General features: G+C 35.5%; 1 protein-coding gene across 1 annotated transcript in view; it reads right to left on the bottom strand.

Annotated features, from left to right (window-relative positions):
- The window catches only part of DNAH14 (dynein axonemal heavy chain 14), a 346,391-nt gene that overhangs the window by 61,298 nt on the left and 269,327 nt on the right, over positions 1–15,766 (bottom strand). The window contains exons 67-69 of the mRNA XM_087424245.1: positions 14,973–15,217; positions 8,771–9,189; positions 8,493–8,691 (exon numbers count right to left, since the gene is read on the bottom strand). Of these exons, the coding sequence (XP_087280371.1) occupies positions 8,493–8,691; positions 8,771–9,189; positions 14,973–15,217 (863 nt within the window). The remainder of the gene's footprint in view (positions 1–8,492; positions 8,692–8,770; positions 9,190–14,972; positions 15,218–15,766) is intronic.

Genomic DNA, 15,766 nt, shown 5'->3' with positions numbered 1-15,766 from the left:
CATCTTGACCATCTTTTCGTGTGCAGTTCAGTAGTGTTAAGTATATTCACATTGTTGTGAAACAGATCTCCAGAACTTTTTCTGCAAATCTGAAACTTTATACCCATTAAACAGCCCTATTCCCCCTCCCCCCAGCCTCTGGTAATCACCATTCTACTTTCTGTTTCTATGAATTTGACTTCTTTAGATAGCTCATATAAGTGGAATCAAACAGTATTTGTCTTTTTGTGATTGGCTTATTTCACTTAGCATAATGTCCTCAGGATTCATCCATGTTGTAGCATGTGACAGCATTTCCTTCCTTTTTGAGGCTGAATAATATTCCTTTGTATGTATATACTACATTTTGTTTATCCATTCATCCATCAATGGACATTTGGGTTGCTTCTACCTGTTGGCTATTGTGAATAGTGCTGCTATGAACAGAAGTGTGCAAATATCTCTCTGAGACCCTGCTTTCAATTCCTTTGGATATAACCAGATGTGGGATTGTTGGATCATATGGTAAGTTCTATTTTTAATTTTTTGAGGAACCTCCATACAGTTGCACCATTTTACAATCCCACCTACAGTGCACAAGGGTTCCATATCTCCACATCCTTGTCAGCACTTGTTATTTTCTATTTTTTTTGAGAGTAGCTATCCTAATCGGTGTGAGATGACACCTCATTGTGGTTTTGATTTGCAATTCCTGGTGATTAGCGATGTTGAACATCTTTTCATATGCTTTTTGGCCATTTGTATAACATCTTTGGAGAAATATCTATTCAAGTCCTTTTCCTATTTTTAAATTGGGTTGATTTTTTGTTGTTGAGTTGTAGGAGTTCTTTATATATTCTATATATTAACTCATTATCACATATATGATTTGAAATATTTTCTTCCATTCCATAGATTGCCCTTTTACTCTGTTGATTGTGTCCTTTGATGCACAAAAGTTTTTAAGTTTGACGTAGTCCCATTTGTCTCTTTTTGCTTTTGTTGCCTGTGCATTGGTGTCATATCCAAGAAATCATTGTCAAGTCCAACGTTACAAAGCTTTTTCATTACATTTTCTTCTAGGAGTTTTATAATTTTAGGTGTTATGTTTAGGTCTTGAATCCATTTTGAGTTGATTTTTGTATGTGGTATAAGATAAGAGTCCAATTTCATTTTTTTGCATATGGATATCCAGTTTTCCAAGCACTATTTGTTGAAGAGACTGTCCTTTCCCCATTGAGTGGTCTTTGCACCCTTGTCAAAGGTCGTTTGACCATATACATGTGGGTTAATTTCTGGGCTCTATATTCTGTCCCATTGGTCTGTTTGTCTGTCTTTATGTCAGTACCAGACTGTTTTGATCACTGTAGATTTACAATATAGCTTGAAACCAGGAAGTGTGATGACTCCAACTTTGTTCTTTTCCAAAATTGTTTTGGTTGTTCAAAGTCCCTTGAGATTCCATATGAATTTTAGAAAGAATTTTTCTATTTCTGCAAAAAATGCCTTTAGGATTTTGATAGTGATTGCACTGAATCTGTAGATTGCTTTGGGTTAGTACGGACATCTTAACAATATTAAGTCTGCCAGTCCGTGAACATGAGATGTCTTCCACTTATTTGTGTTTTCTTTAATTTCTTTCAGCAATGTTTTGTAGTTTTCAATGTACAAGTCTTTTACCTCCTTGGTTAGGTTTATTCTTAAGTATTTTATTCTTCTTGATGCTACTGTAAATGGGATTGTTTTCTTAATTTTCTTTTCATATTATTTGTTGTTAGTATATAGAAATGCAACCGATTTTTCTATATGGGTTTTGTATTTTGCAACTTTGCTGAATTTGTTTACCACTTCTAACTGTTTTTGTGGACTCTTTAGGATTTTCTATATATAAGATCATGTCATCTGTGAACAGAGATAATTTTTACTTCTTCCTTTCCAATTTGGATACCTTTTCTTTCTTTCTTTTTTTTTTTGTGAGGAAGATCAGCCCTGTGCTAACATCTGCCAATCCTCCTCTTTTTTTGCTGAGGAAGACTGGCCCTGAGCTAACATCGGTGCCCATCTTCCTCCACTTTACATGGGACACCACCACAGCACGTCTTGCCAAGCAGTGCGTCGGTGCGCGCCTGGAATCCGAACTGGCGATCCCTGGGCCGCCCCAGCGGAGCGCACACACTTAACCGCTTGCGCCACCGGGCCGGCCCCACCTTTTATTTCTTTTTATTGTCTAATGCTCTGGCTAGAACTTCCACGTTAAATAGAAGTGGTGAAAGGAGAGGGCATCCTTGCCTTGTTCCTGATCTTAGAGAAAAGCTTTCAGTTTTTCAACACTGAGTATGATGTTAGCTGTGGGCTTTTCATAAAAGACTTCTATTATGTTGAGACAGTTTCCTTCTATTCCCAATTTTTTGAGTGTTTTTATCATGAAAGAATGTTGGATCTTATCAAACGCTTTTTCTGCATCAGTTAAGATGGTCATGTGGTTTTGTCCTTCATTCTGTTAATGTGGTTATTACATTGATTGATTTTTTTGTGTTGAACCAGTCTTGCATCCTCGGAATAAATTGCACTTGGTCATGGTGTACTGAATTTGGTTTGCTATATTCTGTTGAGGATTTTTGCATCTATAGTCATCAGGAATATTGGCCTCTAGTTTTCTTATAGCATCTTTGTTTGGCTTTGGTATCAGAATAATGCCGGTCTCACAGAATGAGCTTGGAAGTGTTCCTGCCTCTTCAATTTTTTTGAAGTGTTTCAGGAGAAATGGTGTTTATTCTTCTTTAAATGTTTGGTAGAATTTTCCAGTGCAGCCATCTGGCCGAGGACTTTTCTTTGCTGGGAGATTTTTGATTACTGACTCAATCTCCTTACTTGTTATAAGTCTGTTTGAATTTTCTATATCTTCATGATTCAATCTTGTTAGATTATATGTTTCCCTTTCTTCTAGGTTTTCAATTTGTTGGCATATAATTGTTCGTAGTAGTCTCCAATGATCCTTTGTATTTTTGTGATATCAGTTTTAATGTCCCCTCTTTCATTTCTGATTTTAGTTATTTGAGTCTTCTCTCTTAATGTAGCTGAGAGTTTATCAATTTTGTTGATCTTTTCAAGAAGACAATTCTTAGTTTTGCTGATTTTTTCTATTTTTTATTCTCTATTTTGTTTATTTCTGCTCTAATCTTTATTATTTGCTTCCTTCTGCTAGCTTTGTATTTAGTTTGTTCTTTTTTCTCTCACTCTTTGAGCTGTAGAGTTAGGTTGTTTATTTGAGATCTTTTTTAATGTATGCATTTATAGCTATAAACTTCTCTCTTAGTACTACTTTTGCTGTATTCCATAAGTTTTGTTATGTTGTGTTTTCATTTTTATTTGTCTCAACATATTTTCTAATTTCCCTTGTGACGTCTTTGACCCACCAGTTGTTTAAGAGTATGTTGTTTAATTTCCACATATTTTTGGATTTTTCATGTGCTATTGATGTCTAATTTCATTCCATTGTGGTCAGAAAAGATACTTTATATGACTTCAATCTTCTTGAATTTGTTAAGACCTGTTTTGTGGCCTTACATGTGGTCTATCCTGGAGAATGTTCCACGTGCACTTGAGAAGAATGTATCCAGGAGTGTTGCTGTTGTTGAGTGGAGTGTTCTGTGTATGCCAGTTAGGTCCGGTTGGTTGATAGTATTCTCCAAGTCCTCTATTTCCTTATTGATCTTGTGTCTGGTTGTTCTATCCATTATTGAAAGTGGGGTATTGAAGTCTCTTACTATTGCTGTGTGGCTATCTATTTCTCCCTTCAATTCTGTCAATGTTTGCTTCATATAATTAGGAGCTCTGAGGTTTGGTGCATAAAAATTTATAATTATTATATCTTCTTGATGAACTGACTCTTTTATCATTATATAATGTCCTTCTTTGTCTCTTGTAACAGTTTTTGACTTAAAATATATTTTTCCTGGTATCAGTGTAGCCACTTCTACTCTCTTTTGGTTACTGTTTGCTTGGAATCTTTTTCCATCCTTTCACTTTCAGCCTATGTGTATCCTTAAACCTAAAGTGAGTCTCTTATAGAGAGAATATAGATGGATCCTGTTTTTTATCTATTAAGCCAATCTATGTCTTTTGATCAGGGAATTTAATCAATTTACATTTAATTATTGATAGGGAAGAACTCACTATTGCCATTTTTAAATTGTTTTCTGTGTATCTTATAGCTTTTATCTTCCTCCTTTTGTACCTTACTGCCTTCCTTTGTATTTCATTGATTTTTCATAGTGATATTCCTTGATTCTCTTCTTGTTTCCTTTTGTGTAGGCTTGATAGATTTTTTTTTTATTAGTCAGGGTTCTCCAAAAAAAAAAAAACAGAACTAATAGGATATATAAAAATATTTATGAAGAGATTTATTATAGGAATTGGCTCACATGATTATGGAGGCTGAGAAGTCCCATGATCTGCCATATTCAAGCTGGAGAACCAGGAAAGCTAATGGCGTAATTCAGTCTAAGTCTAAAGGCCTGAGAACCAGGGGAGCCAATGGTGTAATTCTTGGTCTGAGTCCAAAGATCTAAGAACTAGGAGTGATGATATCTGAGGGCAGGAGAGGATGAAGCTCAAGCAAAGAGAGAAATTTCATCCTTCCTCAGCCTTTTTGCTCTTGTTAGGCCCTGAAGGGGTTGGATGATGTCCATCTGCATTGGTGAGGGTGATTTTCAATTCAAATGCTAATCTCTTCTGAACACACTCTCACAAACACACCCAGAAGTAATGTTTTACCAGCTCTCTAGGCATCCCTTATCCCAGTCAAATTGACACATAAAACTAACCATGACAGCTACGATTGCAATTACATAAAACGTCTTAAAGGTATAGCATTCTATTTTAAACCAATAAGAACCTAACTTCAATCACATGCAAAAACTCTATTCCTTTACAGTTCCTGCAACACTTTATGTTATTGATGTCACAAACTACATCTTTATAGATTGTATACCCATTAACCTAGATTTATAGTTTTTAAAAATGTTTTTGTCACTTAAATTCTATGCACCAAAATTACAATAGTACAGGTTACTATATTTTTAAATTTATTTACTTTTACCATAGAAGCATCTATTTTCATATGGCTTTATGTTGCTGTCAATATCTTTTTGTTTCAACTCGAAGGACTTCCTTTAGCTACTACAGAGCAGATCTAGTGGTAATGAACTCTCTCAACTTCTGTTTATCTGGGAAAGTCTTAATTTCTCCTTCATTTTTGAAGTATAGTTTTGCTGAATATAATGTTCTTGGTTGACAGTTTTTTTTTCTTGTAGCACTTTGAATATTATCCCTTCCTTCTGGCTTGCAAAGTTTCTGCTAAGAAATTTGATGATAATCTTGTGGAAGCTCCCTTGTACGTGACAAATCACTTTTCTCTTGCTGCTTTCAAGACTCCCTCTTTGTCTTTGACTCTAGGCAGTTTGATTATAATGTATCTCAGTATGCTTCTCTTTGGACTTATCTTTGTTGGAGTTCTTTGAGCTTCTTGAATCTGCATGTCCATTTCTTTCCTCAGATTTGGGAATTTTTCAGCTATTATTTTTTCAAATTGGCTCTTGCCCCCTTCTCTCTCTCTTCTCCTTCTAAGATTCCCTAATGCATATATTGGTTTGCTTAATAGCGACCCATAAGTCCCTTAGACTCTCTTTGCTTTTCCTCATTTTTTTTTTTTTTTTTGCTTCTCTGACCCAATGATTTCAAATGCCCTGTTTTCAAGTTCGCTGATTCTTTCCTCTGCCTGATCAAGTCTGATGTTGAATCCCTCTTATGAATTTTTCAGTTCAGTTATTGTATTTTTCAACTCCAGAATTTCTGTTTCATTCTTTTTTATAGTTTTTTTGTTGATATTTTGATTCTGTTCATGCATTGTTTTCCTGATTTCATTTAGTTGTCTCTCTGTGTTTTCTTTTTGGCTCCTGGAGCATCTTTATGACAGTTATTTTAAATTCTTTATCAGGGAGCTTATAGATCTGCATCCCTTTAAGGTTGATTTCTGAAGCTTTATTTTGCTCCTTTGATTGGGCTATGTTTCTCTGTTTCTTTGCATGCCTTGTAATTCTCTGCTGGGATTGGGAATTTGAAAAAACAAACACCTCTCCCAGTCTTTGAGTACTGGCTTTGTGCAGGGGAAGACCTTCACCAATCAACCCGCTGTAGGTTCTAGAACCTCTCAAACTTTTTCTGATCTCTTGCCTCTCCTGTGTCTATCTGTGGAAGTGTAGCTCTCATATGCTTGCCTGTTTTCAGTGGTTTCCAACCTCTGATGCCAGTCCTGTTGCTGTTCCCAATCAGGCAGTCTCTTGGGCAGCCCCTAGAAAAGCCAGAATGTTGGACACATGGTCCATAACTTTGTTCCATCCTAAGGGAAGTGCCCCATTATGGGGAGTTTCCTTTTGGTTGCTCTGTGCTAAGACACCGAGAGCCATGTCAAATAACATGAATTTTCCTATCCCTTTTGCTGGAATCTCTTCTTGGTTTTACAATGGCCTGGGTGCTGTAGCTTCTGAACAGGTCTCTAGAGTTCTCACAGAGATAGTCTGGTCTGGATCTTGTTGTTAACACAGCGTCTCTGTGGGGGAAGGAGATTATGTAACTTTCTAGTCTGCCATCTTGCTGATGTCATTCTTCTCTCCATAAAAGGTAATTTTTAAAGGAGATTTAAGTTTTAAAAATTGTAATATTTTATTAAAACTAGAATCCAGGAAAGATTAAGACTCTTTCTTTGTTGTTCATCATAGTGCTTACTGTTCAGTGTCAGAAAAAATTGGGAAAGACTTAGGTCTCTAACTTAAGACAGTGATTAAATAAATTTTGGTACATTCAAAAATTGGAATGTGCAGACATTAAATAAAGAGTCTAAGTATATTTATTCACATAGAAAGCTATTTTTGACATATTAACTTGAAAAAAAGCAGGCATAAGTCTGTATAGCAAAGTCACCTTTTCCTTTAAAGAATATAAATGAATATTCATATATGAATGTGAATATATGTAAAGAAGATACATATATAGAGGAACAATAGTGGAAAGAAAAAACAGTAATACTAATAGTAGTTATTTCTGGATGGTGGCATTACAGAAGATTTATTTTCTTCTTTTTGCTTATCTGTAGGTTCTATTGGTTTTTATAATAAACACATATTGCTTGTATAATAAAAAAACTGGAAGCTGTTAAATTTCTTTGTTGTTGTTTCTTTAAGTACACTGGGGATGTTTTAATGGTTCCAAGTGCAGTAGACACCTCTTGGATTGGCTGCCCAAGATGAACTTTTGGCTGCCCATTTTGCTGCATGACTTTGTCTCTTGGTCATAGTTGAGTGGTTCAGGAATAGACTCCTGACCAGGGCTGTGACACTCAGATTCACCCTCCTGAAAATATGGAGTCTAGAACGCTGAAGCACAGAGTCTGAGAACTGTTAGAAGCTTACTTATGTTAATAGTAGTCACTAGTTCTTCTCACATTAGTGCTTGGCTGTTCACATTTTCCTTGAGTTTTTCTGAGGTACCCCAAAACCCTTCCAAAAATTTTGATATTTTTCTTTAATTTAAGCTATTGAGTTATTGTTGTCTGTTTTTTTGCAAGCAAAAGAACCTTAATAAATTTATAAGAACATTCATTGATTCAACAGTCATTTACCAAACACCTACTGTATACCAGGCTTTGGTACAAGTAAAAAGAAACAAAAAAAGAAACCAAACTATCCAAATGTCTGGTATCCTCCATAGCAACTCTTTTCATGTTTTCATTCTGACTTCTAGTCTTTGCTAATAGTCTTAGAATACTTGACAAAGGCTACCCCAAATCACCACTTTTTCCTCCTCAGTGAGAATGTCAGACTTCCTTTAACTTTATATTTTTTGTGACATAAAATTACAACACAGCACAACAATGTGAACTTTACTTAATGCCACTGAACTGTACACTTAAAAATGGTTAAGATGGTAAATTCTATGTTATGTGTATTTTACCACAAGTTAAAAAATAAATATATTTAAAAATGTACAACACAGGAGCATTTGAAAAGATTCAATACTTAAAGTGATTTTGCCTAATGTTTTTAGATGAGAATGATTTTTGTGGTTCAAATTTTCAAGGAATTCTCATAAGAAACTGAGGGCAACTGTAGTTATGAGGGGTAAAGTTTAACTCCTGTATTTAATCAATATGCTTGTGTGCGTGTGTGTCCCTAATGACTAGCATTAGGTATTCTGCTTTGTAGATTAGTATTATAATAACCATAGCAATTGTCATTTATTTATTCATTCATTCAAAAATTATTGAGTACCAATTGTATGCTCAACAGTGTAGGGGATACGATGATGAATTAGACATCGCACTTGACCTCAAGCTGCTTTTAGTTTAATCAGTATAGAAGCATTGACTTGGAGCACCTTAGAAATCTTTTAGTATTTTTCGAGGAAACATGTTTTTAACAGGTTTTACTAAATCTAGAGCGATTACTTTCACTTACCACTAAGTCTAGGCTGGGGCATTATACCCTTAATGTTTATCAATATGCTAGAATATAAGAAGATGTCCCATTCTTCATCTGGTAGGGATCCAATGTCATCCTGTGTTAGATTTCCATTAGCATTATTTTGCATGATTGTAGTGCAAAGCCAAAAGGAGAAGCAAAGTTTATGTTGATTAAATAGGGCTGAGGAGACCACCTATGAGGAAAACATAACTGTTAGACTAACCCAGCTGGATTAAATAAGTATGCAAAATTCATATTAAAGAATGTCTCACCTTAAAAATATTTCTTGTTAACACATCTATTGAATTTTTAAGATGCCTCTCTAAGGGATTTTTCTCACTGTCTAACTTAGATTCTTCTGAGGGATTTGTAATTTCATGAACTTTTTTCAGAGACATTTTCTCCCTTTTTAAACTGCGTTCTTGTTCTTCGCTTTTGGAAACAACTGATGAAACAAAAACTTGACGAAACCAGTCTAGGGAGAACTGGTACATGTAATTGATTTGTGTAAGACCAGCCACTAGAAAGTAGAGCAGTGCACCTCGAGTGGCAATGGGGAGATAGTTTTGACGTGTTGCTTGAATTTCGCTTTCTGCTGTTTCTGTTGCTTTGATGCGCTTCGAAATTTCATTTGAAGTCATTTTGGATTTTCTTAAGACGTCTACAATTTCTTCATCATCTAATACACATTCTAAAGACAAACAAAAAATTAATTTAATAAAAACCACTGAATATTAAATGGCAATTTTCTCATTCTCTACACTTGATGTAAGAGTTTTGACTGTTGCTTTTTGTTGGTTTTATTTTGGAGATGGGCTCTTCAATGAAGATAGCTCATATTTCTAATAAGTCTGATTAATAGCATGCATGCTCCCCTGCCCACTCTCTCATCTCTTCTTTATATTATTTTACTGTTTGTGGATTCTATTTTTATTGTAGGCACATAACAAGTAGCCATTCTATCATAAGGAATACAATTCCACCGTGACCCACTATACACACAGAAAATGAAAATAAAATTTCCAGAAAATAAGTGCACCATTATTTCATGTGATGCATTCTGATATTTTCTAGTGTATTCTACTTTATTAAACAAACAAGGTTGATAATGACCAATGAAACTGATTTCTCATCCCACTAAGAGGTTGCGACTTACCTTTGAAAAAGCACTGCTCTATAAACACGGATAATAATTCTATCCCTTTCAAATATTTAAGACAGTTCTCATATTTCCATTATAAACTCTGCTATTTTATAGACTAAACATTCCCATTTTCCTCAAGTGCTTTTTTAAAAATATGATTTATAGACCCCTCACCACCCTTGATGCTTATCTCTGGATATGCTTTAGTCTGAAAAGAGCCCTCTTAAAATGTGGTATCCAGAACTAAACACAGCTGGATAGGGCCACTGCAAAGAATTATGGGATTATTACATTCTATGATCTGGATACCATATTCTGATTGATGCAGGTGAAGCTTTCTAAGTAATGTCTGGACTTAAGCTGTGGGCCACCTCTCATAGTCCCCACCCTACTAGACCATTTCCTACAGCAGGTGAGGAGTCACGCCAAAGAGAAAATATTTACAAAGAGGTAGTAAGGATGATCTATTTTACTAAAACTTGGAAAGAAGGAGGAAAAAATATGTGCAGAATCAAGGAGTCTTTTTATTTAGTTTTTTTCAAGAACAATTTGTATTAAATCCACTACTAGTAAAAGACTAGTCTTTTAAAAACATTCCTGACTCTAATAGGAGGAACAAGTGTAGGGAATAAACACCAAAGGCATAAGAACAGCATATAGTGCACTGATGTATGTTATTGTAAACAACTTTTCTTTTGTCTCATTAAATCTATCTTTTGTCCAATTTAGGCAAAAGTTATAGCCAAATATAACATTTGGCATATAGTGGTTCATTAAATGGGGGAGGCTATGCTTCTGAATCTTGTTAGATCAATTGTGTCACCTTCTATGTGTATTACATAACACCTAAATGTCCTGGTTTTGCTCCTGAAGAAGTTACCAGCTGATGATTCCAATCTTACAAGAGAAACGGATAAGGAAACCTAGTCCGTGTAACTAGTCTTGTCATTAACAGAAGCATGGCTTAGTCATGTGTTACAAAGAAACAACTTATTAGATGTAATTAAAATACAAAAGGAATAAAGTCAGATCCTTCCAGGCATAAATGTGTATTTGAAATTTCATAGTAAACAAAGATCTAAGTGAGGATTTGCCCATATTTCTAACATAAGATATAATAAACTTGTTGCCAAACTGAGTTACAGATTTGGCTTCTTCTAAAAAATTCTCCCCTTAAGACACATCTCTTTCTCGAATTGGTCAAGACAATGGCATACTAAGGCAGCAATACTCAGGAAGATATCTGAGAGGAAAGGCATGCCCTCCCCACTACTTTACCCACTTCAAAATTTATTTTAGTTTGAGGTTTTACTGACAAAACGCAAAGTCGTGTAAGATCTTAAAATAACAATTTCACAAAACTAAGGCAGCTTTATGCTGTAAAAATATTAGTTCTTTGTCAAAGGTTAGGAACCTACTGAACCAGTGTTTTCTGCATATCTCAACAGATTTTAGAGAGGCAATAATGGAACTCCTCATCCCAGCCATTCTTGGTAGGTGGATGGACTGATAAATAGATAGAACTTTTTTTTATGAGAAATGGATCCTATCACAAAGGCTATCATTTAATGACTAGTAAATTTATCATTACTAGAATTAATAAAAAGAAAAATAATTGATGGAGTTGCTGAATCTCAGAAAAATGCTCCTTGATGGTAACAGATATTAATTTCTAAAACATTATTCAAGATTATGAAAGCAATTAAAGAGTTAAATCTTTATTTTTTAAATAAAGGTACATATTTGAAGTAGCATGGATTGACTTCTCTGAATGAAATATTAGGTGATTGCACTCAGACTTATTTCCACTTCCCAACTGATTGCTTATTTGGTGAGATTTCATCAACAAGTATTTTTTTTTTTTTAAATTAATTCCCTGGGTTCTTTTGTGTTTGAAAATGATTGTCTTTGCCTTCACACTTGAAAACAATTGGTTGGGTGTAATATGATTGGCTCGCTTTTGCTTGTCTGGATTTTTTTTTTTAACCTTCTCATAGCCAATTGCATGTTCTGTCAAATGCCTGAAGAATTATTATTCTTGAATTTCAACAATATAACCACAATAAATCTCAGTGCTGATTGATCTGTATCTGTTTGTCCAATTATATACCTTGCCAATCTGCAAATCCAGATCCTCCTTCAGTTCAACAAACTTTTCTTCTATTATATCTTTTAATACACTTTCCGTTTCATTTTTTGGGTCTCTTTCAGGGACACAAATTTCCTTTATATCACTATTTCTTTTTTAAAAATTTATTTAATATATAAAGACAGGAATTATTTATTGAATAAAGAGTTATTCCAAATAAAAAAGAAAAATCTAATAGAAAAATGGACAAAGATATATACCAGCAGCACTCTCACAAAGAAATACAAATCACTCGTAAGTATAAACAATTGCACTCATTTAAAAAATGAAAACTAAAACAATGACGTAACATTTTTCAACTATCAGATTGGCAAAGATAACAAAATTAAATGATATACAGCCTCTTTAGAGGGCAGTTTTTGCAGTAGCTATCAAAATTTAATAATGTTAATACTTGTTGACCTATCAATTCCACAGCTAGAAATTTCTCCTATAAATAGACTCATATATAAAGAACAGATATTTCAGGCATGTTCTTTTTAGCATTCTTTTACTGTGGTAAAAAAAAATTGTAACATGAGATCTACCTTCTTAAATTTTTAAGTGTATAATAGAGTATAGCTAACTATAAGCACAATGCTGTATAGCAGATCTCTAGGACTTTTTCATCTTGCACGACTAAAATTTTATTGAATGACAACTCCCCATTTCCCCCTCCATTCAGCCCCTGTCAACAACCATGCATCCCTGGTGTCTCTTCCTCTTCTTATAAGGCCACTAGTCCTATTGGATTAGGGCCCACCATCCTTGTGACCTCATTTAACCTTAATTACTTCTTTAAAAGGCCCTATCCTCAATTAGAGTCACATTGGGGGCTAAGTCTTCAACATTTTGAGGGGATACAATGCAGTGCATAACAGCTTCTCTCCAAATTGTAGGGTATTACCAAGAATGCTCAAGATTAAAAAAATTTTTTTTGGTCAATATTACTCCTGGGGGGTGCTACTTCATACACTATGAAAACTTTCTCTTTAAAAAAATTATATTCTTACTTATTGCTGTTGGTAAATTTCTGCCTTTTCTTAAGAAAAACTAGTTTCTAATTCAGTTTACTAAATTATCTAGCGACACCGGGCTTGCATCCCAGACCATAGGCCTTCAGATTAGACAAATAATATTTAATCAGCAGTGAACATTAGAACTGTGTAGAGAGCTTTAAAAATAAACACAAGCTAGGACCCCACCGGTAGAAGCACCACTTCAAGAAAGAAAGGAAGGGAAGGAGGGAGGGGAGGAGGAAGGAAGAAAGGAAGGAAGGAAGAAAGAAAAAGAAAGAAAGAAAGAAAAAAAGAAAGAAAGAAAAAAAAAGAAAGGAAAGAAGAAGAAAAAAAAACTCAAAATGTGATTCCTATACATACCCTTAATTGAGAACTAAAGAATTTGAGAAACTTTAAAGTCCCAATGGGTCACAAGTTAAAACAGAAAGGCGACCCATTGTTAGATAAACAGTATTTTATCACAGTGGAGTTAGGAGCTATGATATGGTGACTTATAATAAGAAATACATATTTGGTCTTCGTCTCATTTCTAGCACAGAGCTCCTAAAACCCTTGGGATTTCCTAAGTGATAAGAGTAATTAAAGTGTCTTTTGTTATGTTAATGAGGTGACTTTTGGAGCACCCCTAAGGATAAGGGCTGGTTGCCAGGGGAATCAACCAAGAATAGAGGGTTGGAACATTCAGTCCCACCCCCTTGACCTCCAGGGAGGGGAGGGGGCTGGAGGTTGAATCAATCGCCAATGGCCAATGATTTAATCAATCATGCCTAGGTAATGAAGCCTCCATAAAAATCCAAAAGTACAAGGTTCAGAGAACTTCCAGGTTTGTGAACGCGTGGAGATTTGAGGCGAGTGGTGTGGTGGGAGAGAGCTTGTAAGCTGCGCGCCCTGTCCCTGTATCTTGCCCTAATGCATCCCTTCCATCTGGCTGTTCCTGAGTTATATCCTTTTATAATAAACTGGTAATCTAGTGAGTAAATGGGTTTCCTGAGTTCTGAGAGCCACTCTAGCAAATTAATTGAACCCAAGGAAGGGGGTTCTTGGAACTTCCAATCTGCAGCCCATCTGTCAGAAGCATAAGTAACAACCTGGGCTTTCGATTGGCATCTGAAGTGGGGGAGAGAGGGCAGTCTTATAGGACTGAAATCTTACCCTGTGGAATCCTGTGTTATCTCTGGGTAGATAGTGTCAGAAATGGGCTCAACTGTAGGACACCCAGCTGGTGTTGCATTACTGTTGGTGTGGAGGGAACACCTTCCTCCCACGTTGAAATTGGGTATTAAGAACCCCTTTCAGGAGCAGATATATCAGTGTGCCCCAGGAACTTACCATGCTTTATATTTAGTTGTTTAGAAATTATATAGACATAGAGCAAGGAGGGAACTAAGCAGTCTTTATAAAATTTTTCTCACAGCTTATACTGACTATAAAGTGACAAGTGTCCTATGACATAATGAGCTAAAGCAGAGACAGGAACTGAGGAACATCAAAATTCACAATGTTTTAATTTTAGAAATGGGGTGGTTGATCAGTTATCTGGTGGAAATGAAGATCTGGTATTTTTGATACCAAGTCAGAATATGGTCCTGATGGAAATAAGTGAAAAGTAATGAAACTAATAAGGAAAGTTAATATATTGAGGTATATGAGGAAGCCATTTTGGTTTAAAACTGATTCAGCCTGAACTTGTCTTTCCAGAATGGACTCATTTACGGCCTGTCAAGCATGCATTGTACATCTGCTTTAAACATTAAACAGTAACCCAAAGCAAAAAATGTTGCCTTTAAAGATAGGGATGAATACCTCCCACCCATATCAGCATTTCTTTGAAGATAAACATTCCTTCCCAGAAACCAGGATCAGGATGACCTGCTGTGTATGCAGCAAACATCTTGTGACTGTAGTAAAAAAGAAAAAGAAGTATTCCTGTCATGTTTGATGTATGTTCCAAAACAATACATAACCATGCTGTACAGCTCACCTCTCGAGAGTTCTTTCTTCCCTGGTGGAGACTGTGCTTCCGGGCTACAGTCCTCAGACTGGCTCATATAAGAAACTCTCACCCCATTTTTAGTCTATAGATTGATTATTGGTTACTTGTGTCAACAGTCCTTATAACTTTTATTCTGTCCTTCACAAAGGTATGCAAAGATCTCCTAATATCACTAAATATCTTAACTTACCTTGTGCGTTCTGCAGTAAACTTAATGTTTTTTCCTCCAGTTCTTCAAGAGTCATAGCATCAAGGGAAATACTCTCCAATAAGTGGAAACGTTGACTTTCTAAATGAGGAACTTCGTGAGTTAATACAGTAGATAAGAGTTGATCTTGCAAACCTTGGAAAGTTACCGTGAAGTTGATCATAGTAACAAAGTTATAAACTGATGGAGGAAAAGGAGGGTTGTCTATTTCTGTACATATGTATAACCTAAAACATGAGAAAGACACCAGTTATTCAAAGGATGTACAGAGGGAAAAAAAGAAACTAATTTACTTAATAATGGAAAAAATATTTCTCCTGAAAGTAAACAAAATTAATTTTTAGTATTATTCAGCCTTGTACACAAAGTAGGCTCTCAATTCACACTACGTGTATACATTTGCTATTTACGACTTTAAAAAAATACAACCACGGGCTGGCCCCGTGGCTTAGCGGTTAATTGCGTGCGCTCCGCTGCTGGCGGCCCGGGTTCGGATCCCGGGCGCGCACCAACGCACCGCTTCTCCGGCCATGCTGAGGCCACGTCCCACATACAGCAACTAGAAGGATGTGCAACTATGACATACAACTATCTACTGGGGCTTTGGGGGGAAAAATAAATAAATAAATAAAATCTTAAAAAAAAAAAAAAAAAAAAAAATACAACCACAAATTATGTCTACACTATATTTGGTCTAAGCATAAGGTCAGAGTAAAGAAAAATGCTAAATAGTGAGAGTTTTGACCTGTCATCACATCACTGTAAAGACTATGGTT

This window comes from Ceratotherium simum, chromosome 36 (assembly GCF_057802395.1).
Source record: "Ceratotherium simum simum isolate JZ-2026a chromosome 36, ASM5780239v1, whole genome shotgun sequence".
Classification (NCBI taxonomy): domain Eukaryota; kingdom Metazoa; phylum Chordata; class Mammalia; order Perissodactyla; family Rhinocerotidae; genus Ceratotherium; species Ceratotherium simum.
The sequence above is the reverse complement of the archived record's forward strand: the minus strand, read 5'-3'. Positions and strand labels throughout refer to the sequence as shown.